The 27,773-nt window shown below is 59.7% G+C and overlaps 3 protein-coding genes and 1 long non-coding RNA gene across 8 annotated transcripts in view; 2 read left to right on the top strand and 2 right to left on the bottom strand.

Moving 5' to 3' along the window:
• PDE6B (phosphodiesterase 6B) overlaps positions 1 to 5,587 on the top strand; it is a 34,018-nt gene extending 28,431 nt beyond the window's left edge. Inside the window, exons 16-22 of the mRNA XM_046656692.1 lie at positions 146 to 246; positions 539 to 646; positions 1,228 to 1,291; positions 1,602 to 1,676; positions 2,894 to 2,977; positions 4,182 to 4,329; positions 5,162 to 5,587. Coding sequence (XP_046512648.1) covers positions 146 to 246; positions 539 to 646; positions 1,228 to 1,291; positions 1,602 to 1,676; positions 2,894 to 2,977; positions 4,182 to 4,329; positions 5,162 to 5,223 — 642 coding nt within the window. The 3' untranslated portion in view covers positions 5,224 to 5,587. The remainder of the gene's footprint in view (positions 1 to 145; positions 247 to 538; positions 647 to 1,227; positions 1,292 to 1,601; positions 1,677 to 2,893; positions 2,978 to 4,181; positions 4,330 to 5,161) is intronic.
• Positions 5,588 to 7,011: 1,424 nt separating this feature from the next.
• LOC124237370 (uncharacterized) lies at positions 7,012 to 8,929 on the bottom strand. Its single transcript, XR_006887989.1, has 4 exons — positions 8,777 to 8,929; positions 8,361 to 8,415; positions 7,493 to 7,591; positions 7,012 to 7,090 (listed from the first exon to the last, which is right to left on the bottom strand). It is a non-coding gene; the product is annotated as an uncharacterized LOC124237370 (long non-coding RNA).
• Positions 8,930 to 13,876: 4,947 nt separating this feature from the next.
• On the top strand, positions 13,877 to 16,565 carry MYL5 (myosin light chain 5). Its single transcript, XM_046657342.1, has 5 exons — positions 13,877 to 14,273; positions 15,104 to 15,208; positions 15,639 to 15,717; positions 16,169 to 16,217; positions 16,479 to 16,565. Exons 1-5 carry the CDS (start codon positions 14,210 to 14,212, stop codon positions 16,563 to 16,565), a joined length of 384 nt encoding a protein of 127 aa, XP_046513298.1. The 5' UTR covers positions 13,877 to 14,209.
• On the bottom strand, positions 16,377 to 25,821 carry SLC49A3 (solute carrier family 49 member 3). 5 transcript variants are annotated; one of them, XM_046657338.1, is made up of 10 exons: positions 25,659 to 25,821; positions 22,051 to 22,209; positions 21,650 to 21,863; positions 21,422 to 21,498; positions 20,219 to 20,356; positions 19,972 to 20,088; positions 19,064 to 19,216; positions 18,633 to 18,790; positions 18,276 to 18,385; positions 16,377 to 17,562 (listed from the first exon to the last, which is right to left on the bottom strand). In XM_046657338.1, exons 1-10 carry the CDS (start codon positions 25,791 to 25,793, stop codon positions 17,306 to 17,308), a joined length of 1,518 nt encoding a protein of 505 aa, XP_046513294.1. In that variant the 5' UTR covers positions 25,794 to 25,821; the 3' UTR covers positions 16,377 to 17,305. The 5 variants fall into 5 exon arrangements, 4 of the variants coding, with proteins under 4 accessions (XP_046513294.1, XP_046513296.1, XP_046513295.1 ...); XR_006888033.1 differs by having other exon boundaries at positions 17,425 to 17,562; positions 18,276 to 18,381; XM_046657340.1 differs by lacking the exon at positions 19,064 to 19,216.
• Positions 25,822 to 27,773: the final 1,952 nt, after the last annotated feature.

Here is a 27,773-nt window from a genome sequence, read left to right as displayed (position 1 = left end):
GGGGGGGGGGGGGGGGGGGGGGGGGGGGGGGGGGGGGGGGGGGGGCCCTGGGCCGCGTACCCCTGACCCGTGGGTGGAAGCCAGCCGACCCCCGCGGGGGAGGGGACGGCCTGGGGCGCCCCTGCGACAGCAGCCCCTCCCGCAGACCCTGAACATCTACCAGAACCTGAACCGGCGGCAGCACGAGCACGTGATCCACCTCATGGACATCGCCATCATTGCCACGGACCTGGCGCTCTACTTCAAGTGGGTGCTGCTGTCCGCCCGCCCCACGGGGACCCCAGGAGGCCGGTCGCAGCCGGCTGGGGGGCGGTCTCTGAGAAGACCGTGGAGACCTCAGGAGGCCGGACAGGAGCCCACTTTGGGGGATGCTCCAGGCCGACCCACTCCCTCCCTGCAGCCCCACTAGGCTGGGACTCCCTGTGTCATCCTCTCCTGGGAGGGTGTAGGGTTAGGATCCAGGAGGACGCGTAGGAGCGGGTCCTGCGTGGAGTGAGGGGCTGGGGGTCAACTCTCTCCCCTTGTTCCTGGGGTTCAGGAAAAGGACAATGTTCCAGAAGATTGTGGACGAGTCTAAGAATTATGAGGACAGGAAGAGCTGGGTGGAGTACCTGTCCCTGGAGACGACCCGGAAGGAGATAGTCATGTAAGCAGTGGGAGCGACAGGAGGGGTCTCTGTCCCTTGGTGGCTGGTTAATCCTGCAAACCTATCCCAACGGGACTAGGGGACCCCAGGGTCCCCGAATGCTCCAGAACAAGAAGAGCTCATCTCTTAACGGCTTTGATGCCACAAAGCAAATGCTCCATCTTCCTTGCTCCTCTTTGTCAGGGGAGACAGTGCAGGATTCAGGATCAGACAGGCCATTTCCTTAGTTTGTGGACTTTGGCAGTAATTCACTCACTTTCTGAGCCTCCGTTCCTTCCTCTGTGAAGTGGAGCCTTAGAGCCATGTCCTCCCCAGGATGGCCCCAGAGACCCAATAAGGGAAGACATGTGTGTCACCAGCATGTAGAAGTCACCCACAGAGACTGTTGACTTTAGTTTGTGGCTGCAAGGGGAGGTGGGTGTGAGGGGAGCTGGAGTGGTGTGCACAGGAAGACCATCCACTGCTGGGAGGACACAGGGGCTTGGGCCTGTGCCCCCCCAGTCACCCAGCCTCTGGGGGAGGAGAGCGCAGGGGTGGCAGGAGGCCTGCCTGGGCGTGCCTGGAGCTTCCTCTGCCCACAGGGCCATGATGATGACAGCGTGTGACCTGTCTGCCATCACCAAGCCCTGGGAAGTCCAGAGCAAGGTCAGAAGTCCCATGGGGCCCCGCCCTCTTGTCACTGCCTCGTGGGACTGCATCTAGGGGGACCTGAAATGGGGGGACAGACCCGTTGGTTTGCAAGTGGTGCTGAGGGCTGCCACGCTGCTCTGGGACTGGGCTGGCAGCCACCACAGTAGGAGGTGCTGCTGGGCGTCAGGCTCAGCCTGAATAGTGGGGGGCCCCAGAGGGTCTGGGTGGAGGGGGCCAAGGGCGTGGAGCCTCCTAGTGGGTTTTCAGGACAATTTCTGACGCAGCGCTGAACTCCGCAGGATGACTGCCTCTGTGTGCCCCCTAGGTCGCTCTGCTGGTGGCAGCTGAGTTCTGGGAGCAAGGTGACTTGGAAAGGACAGTTCTGGATCAGCAACCCATTGTGAGTATTGCTTCCAGAATCTTCCACCCCCACCATAGTCCTTGAGAGCCTCAGTCCTGGCTCGGTGCAGACAGAGGACCCTTGGAGGTTCTGGGGTCCTGGGGCCTTAGTCTCACTTTGTGGGATCATGTGACATGAACCGAGTGTAAATTTAGGTGGCTGAGGGTCTGGGTAGAGTTGTGATGCTCATGCAGAGGTTGGAAAGTCATTACGGAAACTGGCAGAACCAGGCTGTGGCTCATAACCAAGAGCCTCCGTGGGCCAAGGCAGCTCCATAGTGAACCCCATTTGGGCCATGAGCTGCTCCGGAAAGCCCAGGGCAGAGCAGGTCTGGCCCATGGGGAGAGTGCAAGGCCAGAGAAAGCCAGTGACTGGAGTCTGGGGGCCCACAGCATGGTAGATGGACAATGCTGGGGGTCTTCAGTTCAGCAATGTGGGGCCAGAATCCCAAGGGGCCAAGGACAGCATAGGTTGTCCAACAACATGTGGAAGAGGGAGAGCCTGTGTCACAGTCAACATGTAACTGAACGAGGAATTGAGAGGACTTTGGGACTAGATGCAGGTGCAGGAAATGGTCCCTGGCCAACTAGCAAAGTATTTTGAGGGAAAGACAGGAAGCCTGTTTGTCCCCTCTGGGCCAGGCCTCTAGGGTCCTGCATGGCTCACCCTCACCACACCAAGCTCCAGAGGGTGGGTCACTGGAAGAAGAAACTGACAGGAAGTAGCTGGGGGTCTGGATCTGTGGATACCAAGGACAGCTCCTCTGAGCCCACCTAGGGTTTGCCCCACAGGGAGCGGTGTGCTGGGTCTGTGAGCACCATGGATAGCTCCCAGGGAGCGGGAGGAAAGGATTCCCAGAGCTCCAGCAGGGGCTGACCTGGCCTGAGCCCGGGGCTCCCTAGAGCAGCTCCCCGGGAGCCCAGGAGACATGGGACAAGCCAGGACCATGGACACTGACCGGGCTGCCCCAGAATCAGGCCCGATGGCTTGGAGAGGCACGGGGCGTCCTGGATTTCCTGTTCCAATGGCCAGCGTGTATCAAGGCAGATTAGGTCCCAGGGCCAGGGCCCCACCCTCATCCCAGGGCTGCTGCTCAGTTTGTGTCCATGGATAAGCTCATCTAGCTGGGCTAGGACTGAGGGGTGCTGGGGACTCAGAGGAGCTGTTGGGCACACCTGCCAGCCAGCGCCTCACCGTGTCTCTGCTCCCCCCGTAAGCCGATGATGGACCGGAACAAGGCAGCTGAGCTCCCCAAACTGCAGGTCGGCTTCATCGACTTCGTGTGCACGTTCGTGTACAAGGTGAACAGGGTTCGAAGGAGGAGGGGCTGGTGTGGGCCAGCCGATCACCACGCGCTGTTCTGGCCCCCATTCTCCTCACATCTGCACTTAAAATCTGAAACCCTCAGTGTCACCCCGGAGGACTCCCCTCCCACCCCTACCCTCACCAGCTGCTTTCCCACCAGGCTCTCTGCCTCTGGGAATGTCCTCCCCTCACCTTGAGGTCTCAGCTCAAACGTCCCTTCCCCAAACTGACGTCGGTTTATCTGCGGGTGCATTTGCTCGGAGTCTGTGAGCTCTGGGAGGACGGAGATGGGTCCATCTGTCACAGCTGGGTATGCCTCGCCCAGCAAACACGTGTTGCACAGCTGACAAGTGACCATGGGACACAGTGCTGAGGACACGGGGCAGGTGCTGTGAGGTCACAGCTTGGGACTGGCCAGTGAGCGAGGGGGGTCTGACAGCAGGGCCCCACCCAGTGCCACCCAACACGTCCATGGTCTCCACTCCATCTGGTTGCAGGGCCTGTGGGGCCAGACCCCACACTCTGAGGAGGAGGTTGACCAGTTCTGAGGAAAGTCATTCCCAACTGGCCATCCCACTCCCCACTTGGCCCCTGAGGCCACCCATGCTTCCCTTTACTGAAGCACCAGCTCCCTTTTCCGCCTCCACCGCGGGGCTGCAGGTGCTGGGGAAGAAGACAGCACCAAGATGTACGTTCCAGCCCTGAAGGTCACAGGTGCAGCCCCAGTGTGGGGCTCCCCACCACTGCCTTCCCCGACGGCATCCACATGATCCACAGCCGGTGTGTGTGCATGTGTGAGCATGACATGTGCGCCATGATGCATGCTGTGTGTATGCGAGACGGGAGAAGGAGCTGCAGGACCCGCAGGTGCACCGAGCCTTCCCACCCCTCTGCCGGGGACTCCCCTTCTGTGGTTATTTTCACTCTATTCTTGGGATCTTCACCCAAGGCCATCTGTATCATAAGCATTCACACCCCACAGCTCCCCGTTCTAACTTCAAGAGCACAAGCTCGAGCCACTCTCCCTCTTCAGAGCTTTACTGGGAAAGTGGCATCTCAGTGGCCCTCCCTCCCTCCTCCTGCATGGGCGGGCCACTTCATGGGTACTCCCCTCGGGTGAGGGAGGCGGGGCGTGGGGAAGCCTGGTCCCAACCTGCCCAGGGGCAGTGGGAGGTGTGCCCGACTTGATTCCCTTTCCAGGAGTTTTCCCGTTTCCACGAGGAGATCCTGCCCATGTTTGACCGACTGCAGAACAACAGGAAGGAGTGGAAGGCCCTGGCTGATGAGTATGAGGCGAAACTGAAGGCCCTGGAGGAGAAGCAGGAGGAGAGGACAGGGGCCAAAAAAGGTCTGGGCTCCGCTCCTGCCACGGCCCATGGGGGCAGGGGCTGGCCCTTGGCTAATCCCCAAGTCAGCGTGTGAGGAGACAGAATTGAGCAGCAGGGTCAGATCTGGAGCAGAGGCAGGTTTCCAGCAGGCCTGGGGTTGGCCCCCTCAGATTCCTCACTGAGGAGGCAGGTGGGGAGGCCCCTCCCACAGAACCAGCCCTGCTAATTCATCCTAGCTAACTAGCCGGACTAAAAGGATTTCCTCTTGTTCCTAGCCAGGCACTCATTTTCTCTGAGAAAATAACACATCAAGTGTTACTTGTTTTATGCAGGGGAGGAAAGGCCAGGTGGAACATCATGGACTCTTAACAGCTCTTTTGTTCCACCATCAAGCATCAGTTCCCTCCTAAGTAACTCAGAAAATCTACCTATACTTCCGTGCCACCCTCAGAAACAAACAGCAGGCCTAAAAAAAAAGGAAAGGAAGTGAGCTGAGAGAGGAGCCAAGTGTGCATGCCCCCTTCCCTGTGCTGTCAGAGCTTTTGTTTCCTGCGCCTTGTATTTCCTGTGCTTGGTCCCCTCAGCTTGGGGACTTTTGTTGTTGCCCGCTCCAGGTCCCCACTGTGGGGAGGAAACCAAGGTAAACAGGACGGTTTCAGGTTGAGGGAGGCCAGGACTGAAAGTGTCACCAGGGCTAAGATAAGAAAGGCTGAGCCCGGCTAATCGGCTTAGGCTGACCGCAGACCCGCGCTCTGCCCTCCTCCTCAGGGCTGGTAGAGGACGCGGAGCGGAGTGCAGGAGCGGGGCTGGTGTGCACACAGTTCTCGCTTACCCTCGTGTCTTCTCTTGCAGCAGGCACGGAGATCTGCAACGGTGGCCCAGCGCCCAAGTCTTCCACCTGCAGCATCCTGTGAGCCAGTCACTGGGGTCCGATGGCTTCAGCCCCATGCCTGCAGGATTGTGCCTCTATAGGTTTGGTACAAGAGCTTAGGAAGCCCGAGAAAATGACTGAAGACAATTCTGAACATTTTGAACCTTTTTAAGGTTTGTTTTTATAAACTAAAGCCAACCATCAATAACTTGCACAGTGTAGCCTACCTTACACTCATCCACCTTTTGGATACATAGTAACACCACCGAGAGATCTCTAAAGGGCCTGTGAACTGTGTCTGAAAGCACTGGGTGGGACATTCACAACTGCACATGTGTTTATGTGTATATGAGTAGAGAGATGGATACACAGATGCTGCTTCCCATCTGGTTTAGGAAAAAACTTATGACCAGAAGTTTAGAATAAAATAAAAAGAAAACAAGTTGCCCTTTTTTTACATGGCACAAATTACGGGGGCAGGCACATCATATGTGACCCATCGGAAAGTCTTGCCAGAAAGAGCAAGGCTGTGCGTAGAGCCTCGACCTGACTTGACTGATCGGTGCAGAAATGATCTGTAGCAAGTGCTCCACGTGGAGTTGCTCTGAACTGCACGGACAGACCCAGAGGCTGGCGTGGGCCTTCCTGCAAACACCTGTGTTCTACCCCAGTCCTCCTTTACAACTGAGCTTTCCCTTACAGCAGCAAGCACATGCCTCCAATGACTTAATGTTTGCGAGCTGGGAAGATAGGCAGTCAGGCCCAAACCGGGTACTAATCATCTGGTTGAAATTAAGGACTTTTAACAGGTAACATGAGCTCCAGAACATTTGTTCCTGACACTGGACGACACTTAATCCCATGGGAAACTTCCCAGCTGCACGTTTAGGCCAGTGGTTGTAAGACCAATTGGGATGCAGCTCAGGCCCTCGCCCAGAACTCCTGGCGATGGGGGGGCACTGCACGGCCATTGCTCACAGGAAGGAGTTTAGTTTCCATCTCAGCAGTCAGTGACACCTGGTGACAAGGGCTTGTGACAGGGGCAGGGGCTCCTCCAGGTTCCCAGAGGGGCTCGGCGCCAGCCACCTCCCCTCAACTGGATGCCACCACCTCAGGAGGCCGGGTGGGCTCCCCCAAACCTCGCCTGAACCACAAACAGGGCTCTGAAGTGCTTTTGCTGCTTCTGCTTTTCACACTTGCAAATGAACTCATTTTACCAATGAACTGGGACTCAAAGCCCAGGAAATCTGCTCAAGGCCTATAGCTGGGAAAGAGCAACAGTCCAACACCAGGCCTCAGGGGTCAAAGGGGCATGGCCAGCAGGCGCAGAACAGCCTGTCTGCTCAGGCATCTCAGATGCAAACCCCCTGAGCAGCTTATGCAACAGCCACACTGGTCCTCAAGAGGCCACATCCCCTCCCTGGGGTCAAGGGGAGGATTCATGAAGGGGATGGACATCCAGGTTCCAACTGTAAGGGCACCCAGCCACCTCCACCCCTCAACACTTGCACTGCCTGCTCCCTGCAGTGCTCATCCAGGGGTCTGGGCTGTGGCTCAGAGAAGACCGAGCAGCACCCATGTCGCCCGGGCCAGCTGTGTCTGTTACAAACTGCAACCTTTAGGGCTCCTCACCGGGATACCCCAGACAACAGGTGACAGAGTTTCTGTGCTTTTGCCCTGTTTGTGTGCTGCATCCTGGGTCTGTAATGGGTGAGCAGTTCTTCTGAAACCCCCCTCCCCATCTCCACCCCACCGAAACTGAGGACAGAGTACAACCACTGAGCTTGAATCCAGAAATGGGACAAGTGAGACAATAAAGAAAGCCACGGCGTCACCCCACAAAAAGCTTTATTCATCCACACTGCTCCAGGGAGCCAGGCGGGCTCACTTCAGGATGGTGTCCTCTTGGGCTAAAAGGTTAAAGGAAACATGTGTTACTCCATGCTCAGTTGATCCAAAAGGACCACTTCAGGGTCTCGGTTTCAAGCAACCCAGTGTCTAATTCCAGTGGAGCCTGCCTGTGCTCTCCTTCAGCTCCCATCCGTGGTCTTCCTCGTCCCTGCACTTGTGACTGAGACCTGCCAGGGCAGTCGGGGGAAAAGTGTGCCTGGGCCTCACCAGATGCAAGGTGTCACCGTGTCCCCCAACATATAGGACTCTGCTCCCCTCCCCCAAGAGGAGGACCACAGGGCCAGTGCTGGATGAAAGGAGGCCACCCCTCCCTCCACTGTGGGGCTCACACGGGCCAGCAGCTGTTTGTTTCTGAAAATCTGGATGGAAGACAAATCCCCAAGATGCAGTAACAGGAGTACCTTCTGCCAATTCTCTCTCGATCCGCTTCAGCTCATCCTGCTTCTTCTTCTCCTCAGCTGCTATCCGCCTTTCCTCTTCTGCCCGAGGTTTCAGGTAACCTGTTTCAGGAAAGCGGGAAGGGAGGAGGTTTCAGTTAACTTCTTCAAGGAAACACTGCATAGAAGGAACTCAGTCCACACAAAAAGTTACCTAAGGGGCACTGAATACGCCAGGTGCACCTGCTGCCACCTCCTTCAGCTGGATGTAGGTGGAGGCCTCACCTTCACCCCTCAACAGAGAGCCCAACTCAGAGGGCAGCTGAAGGGTCCCCACTGCTGCCCAGGCACCCTGCTCGCTCGCTCCATCCTCTGTGCTACAAGGGCTGCCCAGCTCAGACCGCAGCACGCCCCCAACACCCACTCGGCTCCACGGTTTTCAACAAAAATCAATTGCTTTCCAGTTCCCTGGGCGGGCCAAGCAGCAGAACGCACTTTGGGTCTTGGCCACTGGAGCCAATGCACACCCGAGCTACCACACACCTGAGCTAACACACACCTACCTGAGCTAACACACATCTACCTGAGCTAACACACACTTGTTTGAGCTACTGCACACCCGAGCTAATGCACACCTGATGGAGCTAATACACACCTACCTGAGTTATTGCAGCCCTGCTTGAGCTACTGCACGCTCGAGCTAATAGACACCTGCTTGACATAATGCACACCTGCCCGGGCTGCGCTCAGAGATCAAGCCCCTCCCACCCTGCCCCATTTCTCGCCCCTGGCGCGTTTACTTCGCTAGGGTTTACTGGGGGCACCGGGGAGGCCGAACAGGCTCTGAGAAGCTCCGAGCGCCGCCCGGTCGGCGGGGACAGCGGTCACTCACTGTAGCGCTTGGCTCCGTAGGCAACGCCGAGAAACAGGGCGGAGTAGCGGCCGAGCTGCAGGGAGAGAGCCGGCGGTCAGAGGGACGGGGGTGGGGGTCGCGGGCTCCGCGGGGAGGGGGCGGGGGTAGCAGGCTCCATGAAGTAAGGAAAGGGAACGGAGGTCGCAAGGTCCGTGGCTTAGGGAGAGGGGGGCGCGGGTGGCGGGCTGCGGGGGGAGGAGGTCTTAGGCTCCACGGGGTCGGGGGAGGGGGGGGGGGGCGCAGGCCCCGCGGGGGTGGAGGGGGACGGGGGGTGGGGGGGGAGGGGGATCGCAGGCTCCACGTGGTTGGGGGTGGGGGTCGCGCGCTCCAGGGGTCGCACACAGGGGACCCACACGGAGCCAAGCACCGGGCGGCAGTTACGAAGCCTGGCTCACCTTGATGAGCGGAGAGACCTGAACCGGGGGCACCATCTTGTCCGTGACCTTCGCACCGGAAGCACAGAGCCGGGCCGAGGACGCCGCAAGGTCCCGGAAAGCTGTGGAGACGCAAAAGCGTACCCAGGCGAGCGCATGCGCCGTCGGCGGCGAGCGGACGTGGGGCGGCGCCCCCTGGCGGACGGGGTCGGGGGCGGGGGGGAGCTGCGCGCGCCCGCTTGTGGGTGACGTCACCGGGCGCGCCAGAGGTCCGAGGCGCGCGCTTCGCGATCAGCTGCGCATGCGCCTTGGCCGGGCGGCACGGGCAGGCTGCTGGGCTGTGCGTCGGTGCCGTGGCCCTTGACGTTCTCCAGCCAGGCTGAGCGCCAGTCGAGGCCCGCGCACCATAGGTCCAAATAGAGGAAACTATGAGTCAAGCTTGCAAAGTGCAAAAGAGAGTGCGCTCCGTGCGCTTGCCCTGGAAGTCGGGGATGGAGCTCCAACCTGCCCAGGCGGCTGGAGTGTGGCCCCGACCCGCCCAGGCCTGTCCAGGCACGCCCGACCGGTCAGCCGCCTAGACGGCCAGGAAGGGGTTTGGGCACTAGGTGTGACCCAAGCGCAGCCGGCTCCCCCTGGGCAGATCTGTGCCCCAGGCACCCTTGTCCCCAGGCCTCTTGTCCCCAAGCCCCTTGGGCAGGGCTGGTGCTCCTGGCCCTCTTGTCTCCAGGTCCCATGTCTTCAGGCCCCCTGGGCAGGCCCTGTGCCCCCAGCCCCCTTGTCCCTCAGCTCCTTTGTCCCCAGACCCCCTGGGCAGGCCCCCTGCCCCGGGCCCCCTTGTCCCCAGGTCCTCTTGCCCCCAGGCTCCCTTGCCCTGATGAATAAATTAAAGCAACAGGATACATTGGAGTATATGAGGAAGCCATTTGGGTTAAAACTAACTTGGGGGCGGCCAACCACATTGCCGAGTGGCTAAGTTGGCACGTTCTGCTTTGGTGGCCCAGGGTTTCGAATCCTGGGCACAGACATGGCACTGCTCATCAAGCCATGCTGAGGCGGCATCCCACATGCCATAACTAGAAGCACCCACAACTAAAAAATACACAACTTTGGGGCTGGCCCCGTGGCCGAGTGGTTAAGTTCGCGCGCTCCGCTGCAGGCGGCCCAGTGTTTCGTTGGTTCGAATCCTGGGCGCGGACATGGCACTGCTCATCAAACCACGCTGAGGCAGCGTCCCACATGCCACAACTAGGACCCACAACGAAGAATATACAACTATGTACTGGGGGGCTTTGGGGAGAAAAAGGAAAAATAAAATCTTTAAAAAAAAAAAAAAAATACACAACTTTGTACCGGGGGGCTTTGGGAGAAAAAGGAAAAAAGTAAAATCTTTAAAAAAAAAAAAACTAATTTGGCCCAACCTTGTTTTTCCAAAAGGGCCTGACATGGCCTGTTGAGCAGGCATTGTGCATCTGCTTTAAACATTTACAATGTCCCAAAGACAAGAATGATGTCCCTAAAGATAGGGATGTGGCTTCCCCCCATATCAGCATTTCTTTAAGGATAAGCATCTCTTCCTGGAGACTAAGGATTAATTACCAACCTGCTGTGGTCACCAGGAAGGCAATCTCATGACTGTTTTAAAAAGGACATTCTTGTCATATGTGATGTATGCTCTTTGTTCCAAGACAGTATGTAACCACTCTGCACACCCCACTTCCATGGTGTGCTTCTTTCCTTGGGTAAGAAAGTCCCCAGGCTACAGTCCTCAGACCTGGCACATAATAAACTCTCACCAATTTTAACCCACAGATTGATTCATCAACACCCCCCAGGCCCCCCACAAGGCCCTCGCCCCCCTGGACTCACAGAGCCCCTTCCTGGGACCACACTGCCTTGGCTGCCCCCCACCCCCAGCTACCCCCTAGTCATTGTCCCAGCCCCCCAGCAGAGCGAGAGCTTCCTCACCCCAGAAGCTTCTCTGGCAGAGAGGGCTGGGGTCTTCTGGGAGGACCGCCCAGTAGAGCCTGCTCCCTGGGTCTCCGTGACTCCTGCTTCAGGACTCTGAAGTCCAGGTTCTAAGGTCCACCTCAACCCGTGCCTCAGGGACTGTTGAGGCTCACTCTCACTTCTGCCGCCCTCTGCTTGTGGGGGGGGGGTGGTCACACCTGCGGGATACTCCGTCCCCCTCAGAGTAGCTGCCCATCTCCCCCAGCTCTGTGGTCAGCCCCGGGGAAGACACTGCGGGGCCAGCCCCGAGTGTGCAGGGGGGTTGCTCAGAGAGGGGGCAGTGGTGGCCAGACAGCCTCCCAACTGAGCTGACACATCGCAACAGTCTGAGGGCCTGGAGGGAGGACCACCCAACCCCTGGGCCCTGCACTGCTCCCAACAGAAGCTACTGAGCACCAAGGCTTGGGGTTTAGCAGGCTCCCCGCTCCACTGGGGGGGCTGCTTTTACTTACTCCTCATCAGACCCACCTGTTTCCAAAGAGAACTTAACTATAAATCTAAAGAGAACAGGAAGCAGCCGAGAACTCCAGGGCACATGGCAGTGCTTAGTACATCTGCACGGCAGAGGGGAGGGCCCGGGCAGAGCCTGCTCCCTCTCCAGCTTGTTCTGGAGCCCTGGCTCTGGGCCTCCCAGCTGGGACACCAGAAAATCACCTGAGCTGGCTCCTGGGCTGGTGGTGGGAATGCCGAGGTCAATCCTACAGGCTGCTGGGCCCTTATCTGAGCCCTCGGAGCACTCCTGCCTGATGTGGGTCCTCCAGGCCCCTGCAGGGCCTGGGGCTGGGGGAAGGCCTCCCCGAGTTCCCTCATCACTCCCTGAGGAAGCTGTAAGTGCACACTGACCCCACAAGGCACAAAGTAAACCTCCTCTGCCAACATGCGACATGCGATGCTGACACGTGCGCGAGTACGTGCACACACACCCCCCCGTTCTTGCCCTTGAGCAGACGACCTCAAGTGACAAACGTTTTCATTTCCCTGGATTTTAAAATAAACTGGACTTATCAACAGCTCCTGCTTCCAGAATCAAAAATAAGTGTCTCTGGGGCTGAAGGTGGGGCCAGAGTGCTGGCAGGGGGCCACATATGGGGAGCTTCCATTGGGAGGGCAGCCGGCCAACAGAAGACACACACATACTGCCCCGGCATGACCCCTGAAGCCAGGGAGACCTGCCTTGGCCCACAGCGCTTCCTGGGGGCTGGGGAGGTCCCACCTGGCTGAGGACACCAGGTCGCCTGCTGATGCCCCTGCACCTGTCAGGGCCCGCTGTCCATGCTGAATCCCGATATGCTCCAGGCAGCTGGGCTCTGCAGCTATGTTTAGTGCTCTGCCCAGCCCCCAGCTGGCCCCTGGAACCCTCCCCAGGGGTTCTGCTGGCCCTTCTTGCCTTCCCTGAGTCAGAGGCTTTCTGAGCACAGATCCCGCATGCCCACCCCTCTCAGTGTGGCGCCCCAACTTCTACAGCCCAGCCAGGGTCCCTCCAGGTGTCACAGCCAACAGAGGCAGACGGGAGCAGGGAGGTGCCTGTATAGGGTGCAGCCCAGGCTCAGGTCCCCTGCCTCGGTCACGCTTCTCCTTTTGGAAGCCCTCCAGGCAGGTCATGCCTCCCCAGGTTCCTCAGGATGTCTGTTGTCCACACTTGGTTCAGGCAAACAGTGAGCTGGCCCTGAGAGAGCATGTGGCAGCCCCTTAGGGGCACCACGTGGCTCAGAGTTGTGCCCAGGGACCTTGCAAGCCCGACCCCTTATTCCTGGGGCAGGCCCCTGGCCCCAAGGGCTCGTGCTCAGGTGTGAAACTGCCGAGTCCTGCCTGCCCACTTCATTGTACCCCAGCTTGGCCTGCAGACCCCTCCTTTGCTGCCCCCAGCCCTGCACTCCCCCAGCCAGGACCAGGGCATCCATCCTGACTCTGTGGCGACCTCCGATGTTGGGCACTGCCAACAGGCACCCTGGGCCAGGTCTCCTCCCCAGACTGCCCACAGGGCCATGGCGTAGTGGGAAGACCTGACTGAGAGCTGGCCCCGGCCAGGTCCAGTTGGGTGGCCCTCCATCCCAGAAACACTTCCCCCCGTGTGCCAGACAAGGAGCTCCCAGCCATGGGGACAGGACAAGTGACCCCAGGGCCAGAGTTGGTGGCCCTGAGACTTGTCTGCCACTGAGGCAGGGAGGCGAGGGCACATGGAACATGCTGGGGGAGTGCATGGTAACTGGCCGCCAGGGCCACTCACAGCGGCTTTGTACAAATCTGGGAAAGGCGCCCCTCCCTCTGGCTCCTGCAGCTGCCCAGGCCCTCAGTGCATGTGTAGGTTGCCCTGGAGATGCACAGAATCCGGGAGAATGAAGGCTGCTGGGTGGAGACAGGTGAGGAGACGCCTGGGAGGCTGGGGACCCTGCTGGGCCTCTGAGTCACTGCTGGGTGCCAAAGCTCACTCTGCAGTTGTCCACTCCCCCGAGGGACCAAGCCTGTCCTTGCAGGGAGTGGCAGTTGGAGTCTGAGCTGTCCTGGGGGACTGGGCAGGGAGGGCAAAGACCCTTCCATCAGGCAGACCCAGGCATGGTGAGTGTCTTGCATGTGCACGCGTGCATGAGCATGAGTGTGCACATACGCTATCATGTATGTGTGTTTGTGCATGATGTGCTTGTGTGACTGGATTAATGTGTGCACACGTGTTCCACATGCATGTTTGTGTTTTGCATATGTGTGCATACAAGCTGAGTTTGTGTACACGTGTGATAGTGTGTGTGCACTGGGGGGATGGAGATCCGTGCCCAACGGCTGCCCCCGTGACGATCTGGGGCCGGACGACAGGGTCTGGGCGGGATCCCAGGAACAAGCCCATCGCCTGCTGGCCGCCTGCACAGTCATTTGCTTCCCGGACACTCGGAGGCCCAGCTGGCTCCCGGTGGGACCACAGACCGAGCAGTGCACAGTTCTGGATGAAGCCAGGGTGCCGTGCTCTCTCAGGGCCTCTTGGGCTCCCTGTGCCCACACCGAGCACCTGCCCCAGCCCTGCACCCAGCCAGGGCCCCCGGAGCGCCAGTGCCTTGGTCCACCCATCCTCTGCATTAAGCCTCCCAAAACACCTGGGTGCCCCCAAGGAGAGGCCCAGCCAGCCTAGGGACCCTCAGCCTCAGTGTTCTCACCTCAGGCCAGCAGGAAGACCAAGAAGAAGGAAGAGGGGAGCCCTTCGATCGTCTTCCAACATCTTTTCCAACTTTGAGCAGACCCAGATCCAGGAGTTTAATGAGGTGAGGGTCTGCCCTTGTCCTGGGAACCCACCACCCAGAAGCTCCTGCTTGGAATTCCCCTGGGAATTGTAAGGCAAGTGACCAGAGGACCTCATGTGAGCCTTGCTCGAGAACCAGTAAGAATGGGTGCCTGTCCTCACGGGGTGCAGCTGGCCTGGCAGCCCTGTGACCCTGGCCTTGGTTCCAGGAGTTCACACTAATGGATCAGAACCAAGATGGCTTCATCGACAAGGAGGACCTGAAGGCCACCTACGCTTCCCTGGGTAGGTGCCCCAGGCAGAACTCTGCCACAGCCCACTGCGGAGTGTCCTCCAGCCTGTGGAGCCCAGCTCCCCTCCTCAGCCTTAAAGCTGGTCTGACGTCCCACAGGCTGTGAGAAGGGGGCAGGGCCTCCCAGGGGAGAAATGCCCTCTGCTTTGATCAGGGCTGGCAGAGGACACCACCAGGGCGAGACAGGGTGGGTGGCACAGCCCCAGCATGGGCGTCCTGGATAGGGGGCTGGGGCAGGGCTTGAGGGGCGATGCCCCGGGGACACCACCGCACAGGCAGGCACACTAAGGAACAGAGCTGGTAGAGGTGTGGAGGCCCCTGGGGCTCCTCCAAAGAGCCAAAGGCTGGTTCTTTCCAAAGCACAGTACCGCCTGGCCCGCTGCCCTCCCCCTCGACTCCTCATCTGGGGACGTGTTCTTCTGAGCCCGAGGCGCTCCTGCCCTTGGAGCTGGGAGGGCAGACTGGTTTCTACCTAGTGGGGTTCACACAGACCAGCTTTCCCTCTGGGCCCCCTTAAGTCAGGTAAGCAGATCACAGATCTTCCCGGGCTCCGTGCACAGCCTCCTCCTCTTCCAGCTCCTCACAGTCCCTCTCCCATGGCTCAGGGTTCGGGGTTCTGCTGACGTGCAGAACCTGTTCCCCACCACACCTCCGCCATGCGTACCACCATTTGCTCACCTCCCTCCATCTGGTCTCCCCCAACTTTGTTCTGGGGTCACCTGGAGAACGACAAAGAGGGGCAGTCCCATGGGGCACCAGTGGACACATCAACAAGGACAGCCAGGTGACATTCCTGCCCAGTGACCCCCCTCGTCTGTGACAGGCAAAATCAACGTCAAGGACAAAGAACTGGACACTATGCTCAAGGAGGCCTTAGGGCCCATCAACTTCACCATGTTCCTGAACATGTTTGGGGAGAAGCTGAGTGGTAAGCGCCAAGGGGCCAGGCGCCCTCAGGTGGGTGAGCCAATGCAGTGTGTGTGTGTGTGTGTGTGTGTGTGTGTGTAGTTAGCTCCTAACACTTAGAAATCCAAACGTTTCAAATAAAAATCCAAATTTTCAGATCTCTTGAAAAGCCCTAAAACCTGGCATTCTGGGACCCACAGCTGTGGGGCCACCTCCTGTCTCCTGCTGGCGGTGGCCTCTGTCCCTCACTTGCTGAGCACTCACCCCAGCTCTGGGCCAGGGCAGGACCCTGGGGACCCTGAGAATAGTCCCCCTGGGGCTTCAGGGGCTCCCAGGTGCTCAGGAGCAGGAAGGATGCTCAGGCCGAAGGCATGGATGGACGGAGGCAGGACCCCAGGGCGGGAGCAGGCCTGGGTCCTAAATGCCCAGGGCTCGTGGCCTCTTGTGGGCAGGTACTGATATGGAGGAGATCATCCTAAATGCCTTCAAGATGCTGGACCCCGATGGCAAGAGCGGCGTCAACAAGGACTAGTGAGTGTGGCCATGGCACCCAGGTGTCCCCTGCATCTGAGCCACGCCAACCCCACCCCCAGCTTCTAAGACTTGAGCAGTCTACTCCGGGATCCTGAGTCCCTCACGGCAGCCGAGGGCAAACCAGTCCTGCCCACGCAGGGCCCAGCACCCAGTGACCCGAGTGGTCACCACCACTGGGACATGGCTGGGTCTTTAGCCCCCTTGAGGCTTCTTCAGCCAAGCCCTGGGGACAGGCGTATTTGCTGTGCCAGGCACTTGCCTCTAATCTCCCTCGATCTCCGCCCCCCCAGGCGTGAGGACCCCTGAGTGTGCAAGTCAGGCAAGGCTCCCTGGGCACCTGCTCTGTGATCAGTGAAGTCGTGAACTGACCGGGGCACAGGGCTCCCCTGGGGCGGCCCCTCCAGTTCCTGACAGCAGTCTAATCGGGCCCCTCCCTCCTTGTCTTCAGCATGGAGCGGCTGCTGATGTCGCAAGCTGACAAGACGACCGCTGAGGAGGTTTGGCCCTCTGGGCCCCCACCCCACCACCTTCGCTCCTCCAAGGCCCTCTGTGAAGCCCAAGCATGGCCCTTGGGTGGGGGAAACACGGAGTGGCTGAGCCCAACCCACCCCTTGCTCTGCAGTGTCCCCAAGCACAGAAACAAGACTGGAGGCACCTGGAGTTCAGCGCGTGTAATTCCCCCAGTGGCTGCAGGCCCCGCGGAGTCTTTGCTCCCTCCCTCTGCCTGGGCCTGACTTCCAGACCAAACCCACTCGCAGGTGGACCAGACGTTCCAGTTGGCGACCATGGATGCCACAGGCAACCTGCACTACAAGGCCCTGAGCTACGTGACCCCCACGGGGTAATAATAAACATGAACCTGAACCCACAGACCTGCCTGCGAGTGTCTGTCGGGGGAGGAGGAGGTGTCCTCCTGGGAAGTGGGAGGGTCTGCAGGGTGAGCATCTGCCTGTGGGTTCCTCCCTCTACTTCCCTCTCCCAGCCCAGCCTGGCCCAACCTGCTCCCCACACCTGTCCTGAGCACCCAGGCTGGGGGTCTGGTCACTCAGTGGTCAGCAGAGGTTTAGAGAGGCTCTGGATGGGCTCCTTCAAGGAAGGCCTTCCCCACACCTGTCCACTCCAGACTCAACCATGCTGGGTGCCCTCATGACCCCCAACCCATCTAGCTCCCTGTCAGCCCATGCCCCTCATGCCCCCCATACACTGCCCCTGTACCTGCCACCCTGTGCCTGGGTTGGCCACTGGGCATCCTGCCTGATCAGTGGCTGCTTGTCCGCACAGCAACAGCTCTTCTTGCTACAGACACAAGGTCCCCCAGACCACCCTGCCGTGCCTTGGGTGTGCTGAGGAGCCCGAGTCCCTAGGCATCTGCAGGACGCTGACACCCCATCCCAGGCTCAGCCATGGCTGGCACAGCAGAGATGACCAGGGCCTGCCTCTCCCACCTCCCGTTCATGTCCCCAGGCCTCTTCTCGACACACCAACTGGTCCCTTGGCCTCTGGTCCTCTGCAGGGCTCCTTGTGACATCTCAGCAAGTCGTGGGGGTCCTGGGGGCTCAGGGCTCCCAGGAGGAGGGAGGCAGTGTCAGGATAGCCGGCCCCAGGAATGAGCTGCCTCTGAGCTTCCTGTGGCATCAGTGCTGGGAGTTGTGGGGTCCCAAGGCAGAGGCTCAGGGGTGGCTGCAGGGTAGGGTGTGTGGTCCTCAGCTGCCGCACATGCATCCTCCTGGATGGAGGGGCTCATGCTGGCCTCAGCCTGCAGGCGCCGGTATGGGGTGTGGAAGAAGAGCACCAAGAAGCAGCTGAAGCAGGTGCACAGGCCGGCCATCAGCAGCATGGACACTGGGGAGACACAGCGCAGCTCTGCCCCAAGGCTCGCCCAAGTGCCAGACCCCCCCCCCCCCCCACAGCACCCGGGGTGGCTACGGAGCCGCAGAGCCCCAGCAGACCCCATGAACCACTACCACAGAGTGACCCTGGAAACAGATCCCATCCCAGCCCCCAACAGGCCTCGAGGGCACGTTCACAGACCCAACCATGAATTCCGAGGTCACCATACCCATCTCAGGTTGTGGGTGTGCACGACCCCACTGGTGGCTGTCCCCACTCCCGATTCTCTGTCTGTCTCTCTTTGTCTCTATCTCTGTCTCTATCTCTCCCTCTCTGTTTTTCTCTGTCTCTGTGTCTGCCTCTTTCTCTCTCTCTCTCTTTCTCTCTGTCTGTGTTTCTGTCTCTGTCTCTCTCTGCATCTCTTTCTCTTTCTCTAATCTCATTTTAAAATAACTCACACAGGTGGTTTAGAGGCTGGGCCTTCGTCAGGGCCTCAGGGCTGCTCCCGCCATATTGAGCCTGGGGGCCCTGACTCTTGCCCTCTGACCCCATCCCACCCTCGCCCCAAGGGTGCCCTGCACCTGCTCATCAAGGACAGCAGAAGGTGCCAAGAGAAGGGGGCCCATGGAGGGGAGGTTCCCAGGGCTGAAGCCAGGGTCAGGAGGTGCCCAGCCCTGACCTCCTCACCAGTGCTCTTGGGGTCTCCCATGGGCCAGGTCACTCACCCATCCAGTCCAATGGGCCCTGGCCATCCCGGCAGGTGGAGAAGGATGGCTCCGCACGACGAACGGTCAGAGTAGTCAGCAGCACCATGATGAGCACACCCTCGGCCTGCCTGGACAGCCACGAGGCCCTCAGCCCTGCCCTGGGCGCTGCTTGGCGCCCGCAGGGCCAGTGGTCATTCTAAGGGCAGTGTGCTGCTCTGGTCAGTGTGGGCCCCAGTGGCTGGCCCAGGCCTGCATGGGTGCTCAGAACATGTCAACCCCTGATGGAGCAGGCAGGTCACCTGCTGTGAGGCCTGGGATGGGCAAGGAGAGGGTCTCTGGGGTCCCCAGGGAAGTGGCAGGGGGACAGACACTCACCCAAGCACGAAGACGAGGCCTGTGGCTGCACCCTCACCCACAGGGAAGGAACACTCGACCGCCAGCTCCATGGCTACGGGTGCCACAGAGAAGCCAAAGAGCCCAAACAGTGAGCAGATGACAGCCAGGGCATGGGTCTGTCCTGGAAGCTGGGACACCTGGGGGGCAACAAGCCGCACAGAGGGTCCAGGCAGCAGTCAGACGTGCCTCAGCCTGGACACCCAGACCCAGCCAGGCCCCGCACAGCAGCTCTGTCTCTGCAGGCCTAGAGTTGGGGGCCGGGGAGCCCATCCCATCCAGAGATCAACCAGTGGGCAGTGCCACGGCCTGAGAGGGCCTGGATGTCTGTTTTGGCTGAGCTGCCAGCTGCCCTGCCCCAGGGCACCCCACTCCCACCCTGGAGGGTGGTCTCAGTTTGAGGGGACTCTCACCAGGGCAAAGGCCACGCTGACCAGGGAGGTCAGACAGAGGCCAATCTTGAGGGCTTCAGTGAAATGCTTGGTCCGGTCCACGTACAGGCCGAGAACCAGTGCCCCCAGGACCCCAAATCCAATGAAGAGAGATGCACAGAAGCCCGCAAATTCCTGGAGGAGGAGAGGAGGCTGGGAGCACTCATCCTCAGGGCACAGTGCCACCAGGGCCCAGGAGGAGGCCTCATCTCCAGGATGTACACCATCACCAGAGAGCCCACACAGGGTCACTGAGCAGCACCTGAGTCCCAGGCAGGACGACACGGAAAGCTCAGCTACACGGCTGGCTGTGTGCAGGCCTGGGGGATGTGGTACGTCCTCCCCTGGAGGTGCCTCTTCCCTGTGCCACCCCACCCCAGGAATTCAACAATTTGTAAAGGGAAAGTCCTGTTTGCTACAGATGCCCCTTGGTGCCTCTGTGCCCCTGAAGAATTGGGAACATGCCAGCCCGAACCCCACACCCAGGGCTGACACTAGACAGCAGAGGGCACAGCCAGAGATGCTTGGAGCAGAGCAAGGCCCTCCCCTCTGCATCTGCAAATATCAGACGAGAACCCTTCTCTGGACACCCGTGGGGTGGGGGCTGTCCTGGGTGGGGCGTTGGGAAAGACCGTAAAAAGCAGCACAAAAAGTCCTGGTACCACTGGGCACCCCACCCCCCCAGGCTGCCACCCCACCATCTGCAGACCAAGTTTGGCAACATGACTTTACACACACAGCAGCTCAATGCCACCCACAACAGGAGGTCACCCCATCCAGGTGTGGAAACTAGCACCTGGGGAGGTCATGGGCCACTCCACGGCCACAGGCGGGAGAGTGGCAGAGGCAGACAGCCTGCAGGATGCAGCCCAGGGCAGGCAGGCACTCACGTTGGAGTAACCCTTCACGCAGAGGACCTGCTCCAGGAGGGCCAAGAAGCTGGAGAAGATGCCGATGCCGCCCCCAAAGCACACGGCCAGGATGACGTAGGCCTTGTTCCTCACGAGCTGCAGGGGAAGGGGCCGCTCAGCCCAGGAGCCCCAGCAGGACACTCAAGGGCTCCAACAGGGCCTGTCCAGGCCCTTTGCCCTCCTTGGCCTCCAGATCCACCCCAGCCCCAGATCCTGCAGAACCAACCAGCTTCAGCCCATCCAGGAACTTCTCCGAGGTGGAGCAGGCAGCCCCAGCAGAGGGCGGGGTGGGGGGCACACTCTCCCAGAGGCATGCAGTGGCCAGCAGGCAGATGAGACCGGCAGGGATGATGTAGATGCCCAGCTGGGGAGAGGGTATGCATGAGTGCACACGTGTGTGTGTGTGCGTGCATGTACCGGCCCTGGTAGACACACACACACAGGCACCTCACGCCTGCTGCTCTGGGCTCCAGGTGGCACACTGGCCCCCTGGCTGGCTGCCCCACTCTCCATCCCCAGGTGGACATCGGAGAGCCCCAGGGCTTGTGATGGGCCAGCTCTGCTTTGCTTCATTTGGAACCCTGGCTTTTGAAACATCGCCCAAGGATGACTCCCACACACAGTGACACAGTGACAGTGACAGCCATAGCCTGACCTTCCCCTGAAGTTCCAACTCACCCATCCAATTGCCAACAGGACCCCTCTCCCCACCTCCATGAATGACCCCAACACTCACTCAGCTGCACAGGTGGAAGCCCCTTGTCCTTCAGTGCACCTCCAGACCCTCCGTCCACGCCTGCCCCCATTCCCCGACCCAACCAGAGCCCCAGCTCTCCCCCGGACACTCCAGCCACACCTCTTGTCTCTGGGTTGTTCTGGACCAGACTGAATCACTCTCCTACTTAGAAACCCTGGATTTTCCATTGCACCAAAGCCAACCACCCACCCCCCAGGATGACTCTCCCCTCTTCCTCTTTCCTTGCTCAGTGGACACACCGGCCTCTGGCTGCAGTCCCTACCCCTTCAACCTCAAGTCCATCCCAGGGCCTTTCTCTGCTGGTCCCTGGTCTCCTTCTCCACAAATGCCTCCTCCTGATCCAGTCAGCCTCTCACCTCACCGGAGGCCTCTCCCCACCAGGGAAACCTCCCAACAGCCTGGTCCCCAGAGCTGTGCTTGACACTGAGAAGTGCCCAGTAGTTGCATATGTGGAGAAATCCTGCATGCACCAAGTGTACTCACCCATGTGGCCACAGGGAGGGGCAGGTGTACACTCACACAGGTATGGACATATGTGCACGTGCAAGCCCACCACGCATGCACACAAACACACACGCAGACGCATGCATACATCACACAAACACACATGTACACACACCTGCGTGTGCACATGCACACACACGTGTGGGTGTACCTCATGAGCTCCCTCACCATTAAGGGGACGTCCTCCTTGTTCTTTACCAGGGCGGGCGACAGCAGGTTGGCCACCAGGATGCCCAGGGGGTTTGCTGGATGGATGGACAGAGACATATGTCAGCTCAGCTGTGGCCGGGCCTGGTTCCCAGCCCACAGGTGGAGCCCTCTGCCCTCCAGGAGCTGAGAGTACAGAGAAGCCAGGACCCGCGCAGGAAGCCAGAGGTGACCAACAGCACGACTCACACATGGTGCCGATCATGTTGGCTGTGGCTCGCTGGTGCTCGGGGAACCACAAGGCAGCCAGCTTGGCTGGAGAGAAGATGACCAGGGTCTGGGCCAGGGCACAGAGGCTCTGCCCACCCATGAGGAAGGCAAATGGGTCCTGCGTCTCGATCTCCATGCAGGGCAGGCTGCGGAGCACACTCCCAGCAAAGTTCAGCCATGCACACAGGACGGTCTGCAGGGACGGGGTCAGGAGTACAGCCCGGCCAGCCTGGCCTCCCCTCCCAGCACCTGGCCTCCATCCCACCACCCCAATGGCTCTGCCTGGGGACCTGGTCTGGGGAGAAGGCAATGGCTCTCAAGCCCACACTCAGGGACTCTGCTCCATCCCACAGAGGGCCCTGGTATGGAGTCTGACTCACCGCCCAGCAGAGCCCAGCGAAGTCCAGAACCCAAATGGATACCACGCCGAATGGGATGGACACCACAAGGTAGACCAGCGAGAGCCAGTTGATCTGCTCAGTGGAAAGGACGAAGCGCTGGGCGACCGTGTTGGCCACAGGTGCGAAGCTGAGCCACAGCTGTGGGACACACACTGGTGTCAGCCCGGGGGCAGCACCACAGACACCATAGCCACCAGCTGTCCCATGCTTGGTCAGCCAGCCTGAGGGAGAGAAAGTGCCTAGCAGTCCTGTGAGGGCTGGGGTCCTCACCCAGTCACCCCTGAGGGAGGGTACCAAGTGGGGAGGTCAGCGTGCCCAGGCCGTGGACCAGCACAGTCCTTGCGGGCATGGTCCTGGTGGCAGATAGAGGCCGACAAACTGGTGGGAGCCTGCAAGACATTGAGCTCCGCCGGGACTGACCGTCCAAGAAGGGCTGTCAGCAGGAGATGGATGTCTGCCATGCAGGGGGGTGCTGTGTGGTGGGTGGGTGTGAAGGGGCCTAGACTGGGCTTGGAGCATGGGGGCAGGAAGAGGGGTGAGATGAGGGCAGCCAGCAGCCCTGGCCCCAAGGCCCACGGATGTGTAGTCTGCCCAGATGGACCGGCCAGAAGAGCATGTTTGGGGGGACACTCAGTGCCTGTGGTGGCCACATAGGCAGACAAGGGCAGGAGGCAGGGTGAGCCCAGAGTCATGGAGGGACCAAGGGGAAGGGACAGCAAAAGGGCAGCTTCATGGGGTGGGGTTGGGGGCAGAAGGGGGTCCCAAAGGCACCTCCAGCCTGTCTGCAAACTCAGTGATGAGTCCCATGGGGAAAGACCTGGACTGCATGCTGGCCTTGCCCACGGCCAGCCCGACCTCCCGACAGGAGACCCAGGCGTCTGGGAGGTGAGACCCTCCCCAAAGCAGGTGACACTTCCTAGCCATAGACACTATCAAGGACTGGGACTCAACCCCACAGATCCTCAGCAAACAGCGAGTGCAGCTGGGTCAGTGGGGAAGGCTCCCTGGAGGAGGTGAGACACTGTCTCATACTTGAAAGATGGGTGGGCCAAGAGGACAGGAGGGGCTTGCCAAGGCTTACTGCAGGCTTGGGCCAATGGCGAGGGTGTCACAAATCACAGCTCAGGACCACTCCAGTGCTGTGCGGACCTGGGAATGCAAGAGCTTGCCCCAGGCCACACCCTCCGTGGTGGAGGCAGCGAGATCCAGGCTTCCTGACCCAAGCAGAGCTCTGACCGCACAGCCTCACATGACAGGGAGCTTGGGCAACAGCTGCCATCTCTTCCTTTTTTTCAGGCCAGAGGAAGACACAGATGTCCCAGGTTCAGAAAGAGCCCTCCCGCAGGCCCGGGCACTTCCTGCCCAGCCCAATCCAGCAGAGAAAGCACGAGGTCTGTTTCCCAAACCTGCCTGGTGAGCAGAGCCCAGGCCTGCCCGCCTCGCTGGTCCTTGTTCCTGCCCAGAGCTTGCGGCTGGTGACACAAGGAGATGAGAATCTGCCCCCAGTGCGCAAAAATCCCGTCTGATCTGCTCCCAGCCCTGCCAGGTGCCCTCACGTCCCTGTGAGTGTGCTGGCGGCCGCCCCACATGCTGGCTTTCGCCCAGACTGCTGGGGTGTCTCCTTGGGCCACTCTGGGGCCGCCCAGACCTCACTCTGAGCACTGGTCCACCTACCCCTCGCGCTGCCCTCTTGGAACCTGGGAGGCCTGGTTACCCAGCTGCAGATGGAGCCAGAGAGGGACTCAGTGAACTCGGTCGGGGTAAGCCTAACGGTCAGTGCTCACCACAGTGACCAGAGCAGGGATCACAATTCCTGGTGAGACTCCTGTTTGCTCCACAACGACTGGTGGATAAAAGAGGAGGGCAGCACAACACTGCCTCAGGGTCCAAGGAGCTTCTCACGGCCACCCGCAGACCTGTCCACTCCAGAGGCCGAGGAAGACCCCTGCTCTGCATCCTCAGACCACTGCAGTCAAAGCCAGTTCCAGCTTCCCAGTGTCTAGACTCAGGGACCTGGGGCCCAGCCACAGTGGTGAGTCCCGCAGAGAAAAAAGACTTCTGGAGTCCTGGCAGACCCCAGGCCCCGGCCGTGGATGCCACCTGTGCTGGCACAGGGCTGGCTGTCCACATCAGTCCATAGAGTAAAGGAGAAAAAGGCCCCAAGAAATTTGGAATGACATCCAAGAGTGGCTGCTTGCCAAGAACCTCCCTGAGGCTTGTGGGCCCGGACTGTCCACGCCTGCCTGCCCATCCCTGCTCCCTGATGGCCCAGCAGCTGCTCGGCACCTCCCGAGCTGTGGGTCCTACTGCCAACTGTAGCTTGGCATTACATGATTACGTGGTGGCCAAATGCTTTCCAACCAGTCCCCGGGGTTCTGTAGGAGGCTAGTCATCATGTGCAGCTTTCTTCAGGCACACTCAGGAGGCAGAGGTGGCAGCACCAGGGAGGCAAGACGTGGGGTGGTCCAATGGAGCCCTGCGAGGGGTGGCACTGCAGCCTGGTCCTGTGAGCAGGTGGCCACACCAGGGTCAGGTGTGCGGAGGCTGGCTCCAAGCTCTCCCTCCATTCACGTGCATGTGGATGCCTGTCCAAGGGACGTGGGGGTGGCCCAGCCCAGGACTGGGGCGTGGAGAAAGCTTCACTGGCTGAGCCCACTTGAATGTAATGGGCTGGGGAAAAACGAGCCCAAGCCTCTGAGCAGAGCGCCTGGGGGCTCAGGGGTGAGTATGGGGGAGAAGCAGGTGGGGGGACCAGGCCTCAGGAACTGGCAGACTCAGTTCTCAGTGACAAATCCCCTGGTCCCAGGGGCTGTGATGAGGAACATGGCTGAGTCCCTGCCAACAGTGGGGACAGTTCCAGAACAGGTAATGGGTCACTGTAGACCCCAGCTGGGGAGCTTTGGCGAGACTGGGGGCCAGGTAAGGAAGGCTTCCTGTGAGGGACCTCAAAACTGAGTCAGAAACCTAGGAGGGCATCCTGGGCACAGGTAAGCAGGTAGAGCGGACACTGCCCTGCCCTGCGGGGTTGGGGAGCTGAGAGCAAGGGCAGGAGCCAGACCACAGAGGCCTATGTGGAGTGGGGGGTTTTCCAGAAGGGATTAGGGGACCACTGGAGGATCCCCCTTTCAGCTGTCAACAGTGACTTCTAGTCTGTCCTGGCACAGGAGAGGGAAACTTTCAAAACCACCATAGCTCACAGCACCTGGACCCAGCTACACGAAGACAAACACCCGCCCCTTTTCCCCTTGCACAGCCACAGCCAGCAGAAGGGGCTCTTCGTCCAGGCGCCTCGGGCACCGGCGTGGTTACAGGCACCGGCGTGGTTGCAGGATCCGCCCGCTCAGGTCGCCAACAACCGCTTCACGCCCCCCCCCCCCCCCCCCCCCCCCCCAACGCTGTCCCACTGTCTGGTCTGGGTCCCTGCAGACCGGAGCCCGGGAGCAGACAGGCGCCCTGGGCGCAATGGCACCCTGGAGGAAGCGAGGAGCACACGGACCCGGGCGGGAGGCGGGTCCAAGGCTCCGACTGAGTCTCGGCCTACGCCGCGCCCTGCACCCCCCGCCCCGAGGCAGCCCGCGCCCCCGTACCGTGGCGTTGGAGAAGCTGAGCAGGCTGAGCACCAGCAGGAAGACCCAGCGGCGCGCGTAGACGCGGTGGCCCCTCAGCGCGCCCAAGGTCGGGGTCTCTGCGGCTCCCTGCCCGTCCCCTGCCGGTCCGGACATCTCGGCGCCCGGTCCGCCTGCTGCAAGAGCGCCGCGCCGGCGCCGGGTCCGCCCTCGAGGGGGCCGGGCGCGCGGGGAGGGGAGGGCGGAGTCAGTCTCCGCCCGGAGGGACGGGGTCACCGCACCACCTGGCGGGAAAGGGACCAGTCGTGAAGTTGGACCCTTCCCTGTCGGCCAGGATGGAAGTCTCCGCCGCAAAAACAGGGACAGAGTCCCCTCGCAGGGGCCAAGCTGGGTCATGGCCTCTGTGTGGGGTGGACATGCCCACGCGAGTGGGGACAGGAGAGGGCGGCAAGCAGTCACTCTGACCAGCGGATGGCCCGCATTTCCTGAAAGGTGCTGTGGGAAGGTCCCCTTCGCCCACCCCCACCCCCTAATTCCTGACCTCCCAACAAGTCACAGAGAGGGTTAGCCGAGGCCAGCCCGGAAGCAGAGGCTGGGGTCAGTTTGCAAACAGCCTCTGATCCAAGCTAGTGGGGAAGCAGGAACTGGGGAGAGGGCAGAGGTGATGCTGGCGGACGAGGAAGGAGGAGGCTTGTCCAGCCTGACCTCCTGTCCTGCTGACCTCCTGCCCAGGGAAAGGGGTCACCAGAGTGCTGACCCTCGGGTGAGACAGGGGCCAGGCAGCCTCCCCACCGGGTTATTACCCGTGGTTTACAACCGAGAAAACAGCTGGGGCAGAGCCAGGAGACACAGATTTCTGTTTGTTTCAGGTGGAGAGACCTGTAGGCTGGAAGGCAGAGAGGAGGGGAGGCATCAGTTTGTCTCTCTTCCACAAGAACACCCCTGGGGCCAGCAGTCTCCTGTCCAGCTTCCACCCCACCCAGCAGGCCACCTCAGACATTCCCTCTCCACTACTCCCCCAGTATTGCTCTTCCCAGGATCACCTCTGGTTCCGTGGGGCTAACACAAACAGACAGGATGCTAGGCCTTGCACCCTTGCTCCTTGCCACCTGTCCGACCCTCCTGTGTGGCCATGTGGGCGCCCCACCACCCATTCCTAGGGCTCCTAGGCAGCTCAGTAAGGTCGCAAGATGCAAGAGCAGCACGTGCGATCGGCCGCATTTCTCTATGCCATCAGTGCACACGGAAATCAAAATTAAAGACAACGCCATTTGGAACTACTTCAGAGAAAATTAAATACTTGTGTATAAACTTAGCAAAATGTACTCAGGACTTGTATGATAGAAATTAAGCAACAGAAATGAAACAAATCAACAAAGACCTAAAAAAATGGAGGGACAGACCATGTTCACGGATCAGAAGACTCAACATAGTAAAAAGGTCAGTTCACCCCAGATTGATATACGGTTCCTATGAAAAGGTTTTCATAGACATAGACTTGGAGAAAATATTTGAAAATCACATATCCAACAAAGGACTGCTTTCTAGAATATGTAAAGAACCCTCAAAACTCAACAGTAAAAACAACAACAAAAATCCAGTTAGAAAATGGACAAAAGACGTGAAGAGAAATCAGACTGAAGAAGACGCAGAGATGGAAACAGAGCAATGGCTGCGTCACGAGCAGTTGGGAAAATGCAAGTTAAAGCGACAACAGGATATCGCTACACACCTCTCAGAATGGCTACACTAAAAAACCATGACATCAAATGCCAGTGAGGCTGTGAGTAACTGCGTCACTCACACATTGCTGATAAGAAATTTCACAGCCACTGTGAAAAGCAGGTTGGCAGTTTCTTATAAAACAAATACGCTGGGAGCCGGCCCTGTGGCCAAGCGGTTAAGTTTGCGCGCTCTGCTTCAATGGCCCAGGGTCTCGCCAGTTCGGATCCTGGGAGCCAACATAGCACGGCTCATCAGGCCACGCTGAGGCGGCGTCCCACATACCGCAACTAGAAGGACCCACAACTAAAAAAATACAACTATGCACCTGGGGGCCTTAGGGAGAAAAAGGAAAAATAAAATCTTTAAAACAAATATGCAATTATCACATGACCCAGAGAAATAAAAGCTTGT

Source organism: Equus quagga, chromosome 3 (genome assembly GCF_021613505.1).
Source record: "Equus quagga isolate Etosha38 chromosome 3, UCLA_HA_Equagga_1.0, whole genome shotgun sequence".
Classification (NCBI taxonomy): Eukaryota; Metazoa; Chordata; class Mammalia; order Perissodactyla; family Equidae; genus Equus; species Equus quagga.
This window is presented reverse-complemented; position numbering and strand designations above follow the sequence as displayed.